The sequence below is a fragment of the Dufourea novaeangliae genome, unplaced genomic scaffold, assembly GCF_001272555.1.
Source record: "Dufourea novaeangliae isolate 0120121106 unplaced genomic scaffold, ASM127255v1 scaffold24, whole genome shotgun sequence".
In the NCBI taxonomy this organism is placed as follows: domain Eukaryota; kingdom Metazoa; phylum Arthropoda; class Insecta; order Hymenoptera; family Halictidae; genus Dufourea; species Dufourea novaeangliae.
The window spans coordinates 767,169-778,842 of record NW_015373905.1 but is presented as its reverse complement, the minus strand read 5'-3'; the positions used below and the strand labels follow the sequence as shown (position 1 = coordinate 778,842).

The following is an 11,674-nucleotide window of genomic DNA, read 5'->3' as shown; positions in this document are numbered from 1 at the left end:
TCCACAATACATAATGTGTAAATTAATAGAAAATCAATCTCAAATATTAAACGTAATAGCAAAAGTCTGCTAGTTCGAATAATTTCAATAATTTCTTATAAATTCTCGAATATAATGGAAAACTTTCGTGACTGAATGATTAATCAGTTCAGAGATTTCGAGACTCTCTATAATACATACGTAAGATTATTTTGTATTATTATTATAAATCATGTTATTTCCCGTTTATCGTGTACAACCTGAGATTTTAAAAGCATAAATCCGTAAAGTTCATCTTCACTACAAAAAAAATGTAATCAACATGTAATAAGCTCGTGCTTCCACGGTAGAGGCAGACGATAATTTGAAAAATATTGTATACATTATAAATGTTGCACATTCCCTTTGGGTAGCGGGAAAAGAGTTAACACTCCCATTTCCACCGATAAAATGGACGTTTAAATTGCAGCCGATTCAAAAGTAATTTCTGCAAGCGTGTTCACCGGTACTTCGACTATTTGGAAATCCAGTTATAGACGTGGAGCGGAACTGAATATTGTGCTGCAACATTAATTTATCGAACAAAGCGTAATAACTTTCTACAGGTGCACACCACTCAACGCACAGGTTCGCGTACTTCAAACTAAACGTCCCAATGCGTTTCCCATTTACCGACTGGTAATATCCTTCCGGGTTGTAGTATTATTTCCAACGACCCTCGACTTCCTCGGGGTATCGTGACCGTGACGAATATCGACACGACAAATATCAACGCGACACAAACTATGGAGGAACGTGAACGACGATTCTGGACAATATAACAATCCAAAAAGAAAAGAACACTCTCAGGACACTCCTTAACCCTTTCGTGACTAAATTAATATTTTTTTTAAATTTGTTTGTATATCGATCATTGCGTTTGTAATGGAAGCTGAATTGAGACCAACTTGTTTCCTTTAGATTTTGTGTTTTATTTGAAAATCTTATATGGGATGGGACGTATTTGTTCCGTTGGACCTTGGGTTAAGGATATTCGATTCACTTCAAAGAATCGATTGTCGAATGAATTGTCGAATCCAATCATGAGAACCGACTCCCTTAAAAAATCGAAAGCAAAGAATTGATCTAAAAGTCGTAAACAATCATACATACCCATATATATTATTATATTAATAAATAGGGAAGGGATTTAGAGGTGAAGTTAGTATAGTAAATTATTTATCATTTGTATGTAATTAATAAGCATAAAAAAGTATCATATAGGGTCTAAAGTGAAGATCTAAAGTGAACAGTTTCTGAGATATCAGTAATTTTTTTTAACATGTTGGTGAGATCCTTTCGATTAAAATGAGATCAAGCATGACATAATTTCGACCATATTTCTTTATTAATGTTAATATTAATAACAATATATATATATACGTCTATTCTGATGGAAACCCGCTCGAGAGCCTCGATTTCAGCACTTCCGGGCGCGATCGTCGACAAACGAAGGGGAAAAGAGACGAGTGGGAATCGGGGTCATCGTCGATCGTTCAATTATGGAAGACGTTTCCGTGAACAATGTGCGGGTTGCAATGACATCGATCGCCCGACTCCTGCATCCGGTAATCGAGGTTCGAACATGAGGCGCGGGAAGGTTCGAACCACCCTTCGCGGAATAGGAACAGATTCGAGGGAAAGGAAACGTCATGCTGAACGTCGTGGAGTCTGGAAAGCTTGTTCTAACCTTTCAATCGATCCCGCCGTTCGTTGTCGAAAGCGTTTTCGCACTGACTCTGGCCGTGTTGCTCGCTGTGCCTTTGATCCTTCAAGTTCAGCATTTTCTAGTAGGTCCAACCCTTAATATCGTGGAACGTTTGTCGGAGCCACTGACGTGTAAATTGAATTCCTTGGAGACTGACCGGGTTATATTAACGAATCGCACTTTGCGTGAGAAAATTAAGGGAACTGATGTTTTTGCAATATAATCATTTTTATTCATATATTTATGGGTATGAAAAGGATATTAGTATATTATTTTTAAAATGTGTTGTTTTCTTATTGTTTAAATGGAATTGTTTTTGGAGTTTTATTAGATTTGAAGTATTTCGTATACTTAACCTTTCAACTTTTATGTCAAATTTCAAAAAGGCTTTAGAATTTGAAATAAATTGTTACTTTATACTTTGCTAGTGTCTGTAGTTGAATATGTTGACAGCTTAATATATAAACGAAATAGAGAAATATTAATTTTTAAATGTTATTGGCTTGTCTTGATAATATTTCCAGTTAATGTACCAATTGAGAACAGTGCTTCAGATATATGCATACAAATTTTAATGGTTAAAAGAATTCATTAAGAAAGGCAAAAATGTGTCGGTAAATATAAGACTAAAAACAAGGTATTTATTTTTAATATTCTTTAAATAATTTTGTTTACTATCGATAGTTATTTCTTATTGAAATATTTATAGTAATTTAGTTTGTTTTAACCCTAGAACGCCTAAACTTCAAGCTGTCACGTAAACGCCCAAGGGGGGTGGGGCTCCTCGAACCCACACATATTTCTCCTAAAAGAGTTATTTCAATATGAAAATTTTATAACATTCGAGTATATTATACATTACAAACAAGATAGCACCTATTTATTCTAAACATTATTTTTGATTTATATGGACAGTGGCCTCTAACGATATCGCCACGCGAGGCACTTTCCCTTCAGATAAATTCGCTCTCCCACCACGTTGCGTACGCCGGCGCATCAACATGATCCAGCTTTTGCGCAGGCGCTGAGGCTGAGGCTAGGACGACAGAACTTAGCATAGAGAGGGCTCTGAACTCATTGCCATTTTACTCTCCCACAGTCCCGACCATGGCAATATAGTTAGAGTCCACTGTACATATTTGTAAAATAGAATGGCTTCGTAAAATAGTATACTAACATGGAACTAGCCTGAATCTGATTCTTCTAATTTTTCTGTTAGTTCGATTCTTCATTCTGTGATAGTTTGTTATTCTTTGGAAATACGAAAGGCGTAATATATCGTGTAATAAGACGTAACAACGGCATGATAACATCGACGCGCAATTGCCGTTGTCGTGACGCGTAGGCCGTTTTCTTTTTCTTATGCACAGTGTTTTTCACATATAATAAGAAGGATTTTTGACAAGGAAACTTGAACATGTATACGACAATAAATAATTTTTTGAGAATTTATTGCAGACGAAAAATAGTTGTAATTTTACGTTATTCGCCGTGTAGGTTCGAGGAGCCCTCCCCCTCCTCCTAGGGTTAACACTAAACTATAAATTACCAGTTAATAAAACTAGTTCTTTTCTTATTTTTGACATTGCAAAATAAACTATACGCGAACTCTATCTGATAAACACTATTTAGCGTAGATGTTGTTATCAGTAGATTGCGGATATTTATGTAAATTCCAGTTTTCGGATATGATTTTCAGAAAGAAGGATAAAACATAAATTTGTGTTCTATGTTACTTATTATTCATTGAATTAACGTGAATCCTCGTGATAATTAAACTGTCATGTGAACTGAATCCTGTGACGGTTTGTAAAATGAATTGTTACAATATTATTATTTTATAAAATAATTGTTAGGTTTGAAACTAAGATCTCCAACATATACCCAAATAGCATAAAAACGTCTTATGTATGAGGACGTACGTTCCGGACGAAGCGCCAGTTTGCCAGCCGAGTTCCCGCGGTAGCGTTGGTTACAAATCGCATCGCGTAGACACCGCTAGGGCGGGAACTCGGCTGGCAAACTCGCGCTCTGATTGGTCGGGGTTTTTCGTTAATATCTCGGTAACGAAGCCTCAGATTACATTGTTGCTAAGGAACAACTTGTTCCAATTCACGCCTCGAGTACCCCATTTCCGGGTCGGACAACATTTTTGTTACACCCTGTATACACCCTTGTAATATAGGGATTTGCTATACCACGAATATAAAAACCACCCTATATTTTTCCAGTACTTACTAAATACCTCCCTCGAAACGATCAATATTCGCTCGAAAGCTACAATCCAAAACATAGACGCACTTTTGGCTACCACAAAACCTACCTTCTTCCTAACTTCACCACCTTCAAATAAATCACGTCCGGGGCAACGAAAAGCAAACGTCACGCCTCGAAATGCCGGGTGCGTCTCGATATAGGCCCGTCAGACTCGAAACATCCCAGGGAATTCAATTTCGAAATAAAGGCAGCCAACAAGTGTAGTCTTCGCAAGCAAACATCCCATGGACCGGTGGGCTGCGACGAACGATACTTCCCAATCAACCGTCGTCGCCGTCCGTCGAACAAAATATCATAGTTCTGTCCGGGACGTAGACGCGATACTCCCAATAAAAAATTCCGTCTCCGTTGCCGGCGCGTTCTCGGATCTCGATGTTTGTATACACTGTTCGAATCATAGATATATATAGACGGAACATAAGCTACCACTTTGTGCAAGGGGACCGTAGGATTGGAGGGGAGAAGGCAGCGATCGTTTGAGGTACGTCGGTTAGCTTCGGACGCCTTCGGTTCAATTCGGTTCGTTATTAATGGCTGGTGGGCTGCGTGCCGTACTATTATTTAATGCTTTATACTATTTATTAATTTTGTTAAATACATATATCTATACAAACTACATAACATACGGAATTTTTAACGTATAATAGGTATATTCCTTTCATCTCTCATAGCATACATGTATGTAACGTGATTGTATACCCGAATAGCACCGAAAAGGAACGAAGTTACCCGATCTACCACTATCCCCTTACCGCGAATTTTACTCCCCCGCTCAGTTAATGCTCCGTGTATATATGTCTATGGTTCGAATACCCAATGTTCTTCGCGTCAGGAGATCTCGCTGAAGGCTCGGTCGAGGAGTTCACCGGGTCGTCGAGCCAACGAAGGAACGGTGCGGAGTCAGCCCGTGGTGATGCACTATCCGACAGCGGTGTTCGTCGACTCTGATTCCAGCCTGAGCGCGGATCTACATTTGGAAACGGTCCGTAGGACCATTTCCACGCCGCTGTTGCAGGCGAGCGGCGACAACGTCAGGAATCGCAGGGATCTGACGACGGGACCAAGTCCTGCTGATAAAAAAATGAAGATAGAAGCGACGAGGCGGAACGAGATGCCGCTGGAGCACTCGTCCTCGTTCATCGTGACCAACTCGGAGCTACCGATCGTTGACATATCCGCGTTCGATTACGACGTATATCGGCACAAGCTGATAGAGACAGCGCTGAGGAAACAGTACGACGACTATCAGCCTCCCGGTGATGTTGTGCTAAACTCCATTCATCTGAACACCAATGACTCTACCGTTGCTGTGCGTTTGAACGACCGTTATCATCATAGCGTCTTTGATTTCGTCGAGGAGTACTATGATGCTACTAAAGGGATGAGCAAGAAGGAGGCTGAGTATCTACACCCGCTGGACCATTTTTTGGTGAAGGGAACGCAGAAAGCGGAAACAATGGAAAAGGAGACGGAGACTAGAGGTGGGGATACGGCTCGGGAGTCGAGCGGTCAGGATGGAAAGTCACTGAAGATTTCGTTTTGTGATGACGGTGTTGTGAAGAGGAAGCAACGTGGTGGCGAATTAGGTACTTGTAACATGTGCTTTTGGTAATGCCTTCAGTTTTTAGGAGACTGTTTATGTTTTAATTTTATTATTTATTAACACGTTTCGATGCCAGAGCTGGAATGACTTGAGTTGATGTGCGAGTGGTTGGGAGCTGGTCTACTCATACTGGTATTCTATAGTGTTCACTTCGATCCCCTGTCATTGCATTCCCGTTTGGGATTCTTCGAACATTTTTTGCATGGAGACCAGCTACCAACTATAATAATGGATACTGTTTACTTTAAACATAGTCGAGGTAGTAATATTTCTGTCTCCGGTAAAAATAGTCTATTCTTTTTATAATAATCAGCTGAAGATGGTTAAGTTGACTAATAAATATTCTGCTGTTTGTATTCACACTAAAACTACCAACCGAAACAATTAAAATGAGGAATTCGTAGATTGTTATAAAAATTATGAAAATATTATGGAGGCACGTTTTCTGAGGTTTTAAAATTTTTACTGCAATAGATAAATAAATTATTCATTTATAAAGTGTGTATGCTTTTAAAAATCTGTCAATTTTACTCATATGACAGAAACAGATATGTTAATAGTTGATAGTTCTACTGTTAATATACTTAGTGTAAACAACTTCCTGGCCTTTTCGTTTATAAAATGACTGAGCATTTTGAAGAATGAGAATTATATTCTTGGAATACATGGAACAGTAAATTTGATAAAAGTAGTGGATTACTTAATGGCACGATGACATAACAATTATTTTATATTCTTACTATTATAATAATTATTCTTACATTCTACCTATTACAGCGAACTCTCCACAATTCATTATAAAATTATTTCCTACAAAGCTCTAGAAAATATAGGAAGTACTATTACTGTCATTCTAACTGTCATAGCAAATGGTAATACAATCCCAATCGTTCACTGAATGTAATCTGTCGACCTTGGATGTTTTGTATGTTCATACAAATTAAATTTGCTTTTTATTAGGTTGTGTAATAAGTTCGTTCGCGTTTCTTTACAAAAATTTTAACTACTACTAATTTTATATAAAACTTACCTAATCAATACTGCATGTACCATTTTGTTCTATGACCGTCTGCCAGCTTTTGGGTAACTTAAATATTCTTGGGTAACTTAATTAAAAAATTAGACATTTGTGTATTTATTTCCTCGCTGTTATTGAACGATTTTCCATTAAGAGAATTTTGAAACGTACTAAATCAATGAAAACCAGATAGAGCAATGCCTGTTAAATATATGGTGCATGGAGTAAAATAAAAAAATTATTTTTCGTTAAGGAGGGATTCTAGTGTAACAAGGTCAAAAAATTAAGTTTTTTTAACAAATGAAGATTACAACATTTCAAAAATATGCTTCCAAAATACTGAAGACCAATCCGCAAAAATTACGATGTTACAGATCATTCAGTGAGACGCGTCGGAGTTCGAAACGGCAAGCGACATAATTTTAATCGCTTTCTTCTCGAAACCAGGTTTTTTAAATTGACGTGCTAATTTTTCGCGCTAAAACTCACGCTCTGATTGGTCGGGGTTTTTCGTTAATATCTCGGTAACGAAGCCTCGGATTAAATTGTTGCTAAGGAAAAACTTGTTCCAATTCACCCCCCGAATGCCCCATTTCCGGGTCGGACAACATTTTTGTTACACCCAGTATAGGCTAATGTGTTTGTGTATCGCAACTGATATAGGCAACAATTTCAGATAACACTTCTCGAGATTCGTACCGCCGTCAACACGATCGAACTTATAACAATCTAATATATTTATCAAATATTTCATTCGACTTCAACTAAAAAATGAACTTTTATTATTCCTGCAATAAAATCGGCACTTTAACAATAAAATACTGTACGATTACATAAAAACTGAAACATAAACTTCTCTCCTTATCATAATCACACATCGAAATTAACAATAACATTACGACCAACAGTCGACAGAAATCTCGAATTTTTACATCGAAATGACATCGACGTTTCGTACATTGTAGAATCCATCATAAAAAACCGTTCGAGAACAGCGAAGTCCAGGCCATCCAACGTCGACGCTGATCCGGTGTCTTCGAAACGGGCCACGTATCCTGGCTCAGCGGCTAGAAAAAGCGCCACGAAGTTTTCGAGAACCGCCTCGAGCACAGACTCGGTTAGCTCGAAGCGAGACACGTTATCCGGGTCACCGAGACGGGACAACAGGCAAGAAACCGTCTCCTCGGTCGACGGTGCGGATAGGGAATCGATCATCTGCACCACGATCAGCTCGATCGACTCCGAGAGCGTCCGCAGCGAGTCGAGCAAGCATCCAGACGATCAATCCTGTCACTCCCGTGACTCTTCGGTCGTTTCCAAGCGTGGAACGTCAGATCGTCCGCAATATCAACCTTTCCTGGTTGGTGGTTCGCGAGCGTCCTTCAATAGAAAGTACGGGAATCCCAGCGTAAGTTCGTGCAAGACGTACGAAACAACGAAAAAGAATTCTTTGAGGAATTCGGGAGTCCTGTTCAAGAAGGAATCCAGCAGACAGTGCGTCCCCCCGAGAAGTAGCTCTATGGATAGCCGAGATAACCTCAAATTAACTTCGCTGGCCAGGATAAATTCTAGAAGCAACGAGTTGGGGAAGTTGGAGCCTATTCGAAGCGAGACTGAAGAAATGAAAACGGTCGCGCCTTTGACAGTGAATAACCCAATGGTTAGAAGGCTAAGTAACGAACCTTCGACTCGTCCGAGTCGTTTGTCCTCGAAATCCGTGACCGAGTCGGCGCCCAGGGGTCAAGTACCGGAATCAATCGTTTCCTTCGTCGAGGTGACTCAACAGCCTCCAGTAGAACCGCAGTTCGCGACCGTTCGCCGAACTGGGAGATCGAAGACTGAGGTAGTGGACCGCTCGAAGTCGCCATCGAAGCAGAGCCATTCGGAGAAATTCGCGAAACGCTATCGCGATAGAATACAGCGATCGCGGACCGTCAGTCCCGCGATAGCAAAAGTAGCCACGCTTAGTCCGAAAGAGGAACTTTCATTGGAGTCGTTTCCAGAGAAACAACAATCCCACGAAAATTCTCCCGTGGGAACCAGTACGAATAAACGTGTCCAACAGAAGAGAGAGTCGACGAATGAAAACTCGGGAAGATTCAGGGGGGCCGATAAGAGGATGCAGGAGAACCGACAGATGAAAGGAAACGCAAAGAATTCGTTCCAAAGGAGACATACTTCCGATGTGCTTAGACGTAAAGAGGAAGACAGAGAGAGTGTTGCAAAATTATCAGACGATTCCAGTCGATGGAAAGTTGCTTCAGGTATAAAACAATTGAAATTACCGATCGCTAAGGCTGCCAGTAAATTATCCACGATTTCGAAGCCTTTGCAACAGAAAGTCGATTCTAAAATCAGTACCAGTTTGCAAGATAGTGTGAAATCAATGCCGGTAAGGTCGAGTACGTCTCCTTCGAGCAAGAGAAAAATTTCAAGGATTGTGAACTCGGGGCGAACAAGTGGCAGTCGGTCAACAGCGAAAGAAAACGGCGTCGATGAGTTGAAAATACCCTGTCGTGATTCGAAAGCAGGTATAGCTATGCAGGCTGGACTGAAGAAGTATATAAAGAAATTAAAACACGTGTTGTCCGATCGTGATAACACTGACATCGGCGAGCTGGCCTCGTTGAGCCTGACGGACGCCATTTTACCGGAAATAGAAGCGACCCTGTCCTCCGTCGAGGTGCAGCAAGTGCAGACTGTGTTGAGTATGGCGGAGAAGGAATCTGAGTTGGGACAGAAGGATTTATCCGTCCGCATGGAAAATGCGTTATGAATATGTCCCTGTGTAGTATTGTATATTTTATTGTCATAATTATAATGGGTAAAGCCTTTTTTTTTCTAAAGCAATTGAATAAATCTTTTTGGTACCAAATTCATGGAACTTTTCTGGACAAATCTGAGAGGTGCGAGTGTTTTTATTTATACAGGGTGAGTCACGAGTAATAGACCACCTGAATATTTCTGTTCGGGTTGAAGATCGGAGAAAATGTCAAGTTTAAATAACCTTGAAGATAACATCCTATCGAACATTTATTTGTATCAATCTATTTGTCCTTTCGAACAGCATAACTTTTCTCATTGATATTTCCTCCCATTTTCAATCTTGACAGAGATATTTTGTTGTTCTGTTTCTCGTAACTGGTGTTCTGACTCGACCTGTACACGTATAATCTTATGATTTAGAGATTGAATAATAATTACGGAACTGATAATTTGCCTTTAATATACATATAAAGTATACATATATGTCACAGTAAAAGCGTGAAGTTTAGTAAATGACTTACTATCGAGTGTATGCTTTTCTCAGATAGCACCGTAAACATTTGGGAAACATTTCTTATACGCCTTTTAAGATATTACTATAGAGTTTTTAAAAATTCTTAAGGGTTCATGCTCAGTCAGGAGGCCGAAAAAAGAGTGTTCGTTGGGAATTTTTTTCTGGAAAACTATAAGACCTTTTTAAAAAAATGTGTTTGTCTTTCAAAGATTGCAGTTTCTAGATTATAAGGTAATTTTTTTATTTAAAAATATTTATTAGTAAATAAATGGTGAACGATCTCCCGGATGTCTCTTCACAAAAAGTGGTCTGCCGTGATCACTGTAACTTCGTAACGGTTTATCTGAAATTAAAAATTCAGTAAGATTTATGTACTGGAAGAACAAATCTTGTCCTTGAACGTGGGGTTCTTCGAAATATTGATTAGGAATATAATAGCGGACGTTTTCCTGAAAAAGTGCGATTTTCACCTAAAAAGTCACTCGTTTTTGGTCAATTAAAAAAAAAGTATGGAACGAACAAAAGAATCCTTCGTTCAAGGACAAATTTTTCTGATTTGAAATAAGGCGCAAAAGGCTTCATGTAAATCGACACAGTAGTTTTCGAGAAATATTGATCACCGATTTGAAAAATGTAGTTTCGAGAAAAACGCGTTTAAAGTTTCAAGTCAAGCTTACACTTATATGAAATGTTCATTTTTTAACGCCTGTAACTCTGTCATTTTTAATTGGATTACCTTGAAACTTGCACAGAATATTCTCGAGATGTATTTAAAGAAAATGTAGAAAGTGAAAAATCGATTTTTTATAAATTTCTGACTGAGCATGACCCCTTAAAACGTTCCCAAAAAGTACATAAAATGTTACTTTTACACTTTCAGAAAATGTTCTGAGAATGTCGACACAGGACGTCTTTGGGACGTTCCACTTTGTAAAGACGACCTTTTTATGACATTTAAAGATCGTAACGAGGACGTAGGGGGACATGTGGACCGTTCGGGGCATTCTCCGAATATACCGAATGCTCGATACGTATGTTCTCTATTTGGGTTACGTACGACTTTAGCAGAAGTATGAACCGAATACATACATTATAAGAATGTATACTATTTCAAGTAAACGTATTCCTTTACTAGATAATGCATACATTATAATTTTTTAAGGTACACATAGGTATATTATGTTTAATCAATTTTTTTAATGAATAATGGTTTCTATTTAATAAATATAAGATAGGTTAGGTTATATTTTTATTTAATACACTTACAATTAGAAAGAAACAATTATAATGTAACACAAATACTTAAGTTACATAAATTAACATAAATAAATCCTTTAAAGAGAATAGGTAACCTAAATCTACTAGATAAAATAGATGAGGCTTTTTTTGAAAAAGAAATAAATAGTACTTTTCCTTTTATTACAACACGGTAAACTATGATGGCACCTGGAATTGCATATGAGTTCCTTCTCCAGACACATGTATTTTTTTACTTACATTTTGTTTTACATTGATATTTTATAAAACCTTGCCCTGAACCTGTGGACAATGAACCTGTGTCCATTTGCCACTGTTCTAATAATGCTCTTGTGTTCTTATTATGTCAAAATTTATTATATGATTCATATTAAATGCTATCAAAAATGTTTAGTGAAATCAATGCATTTTTATTTGTGGATGCTTTTACTAAATGCGAAATGTAAATATATGCATTTACTACCCTGATAACCAGTTGTGTACAAGTTTCGAGCAAATTGCCAGCAAATAATG

General features: G+C 38.4%; 1 protein-coding gene across 1 annotated transcript; it reads left to right on the top strand.

Annotated features, from left to right (window-relative positions):
- The first annotated feature begins 1,670 nt into the window (after positions 1-1,670).
- Positions 1,671-9,400, top strand: LOC107193750. Its single transcript, XM_015583254.1, has 3 exons — positions 1,671-1,808; positions 4,836-5,577; positions 7,590-9,400. Exons 1-3 carry the CDS (start codon positions 1,671-1,673, stop codon positions 9,398-9,400), a joined length of 2,691 nt encoding a protein of 896 aa, XP_015438740.1.
- Positions 9,401-11,674: the final 2,274 nt, after the last annotated feature.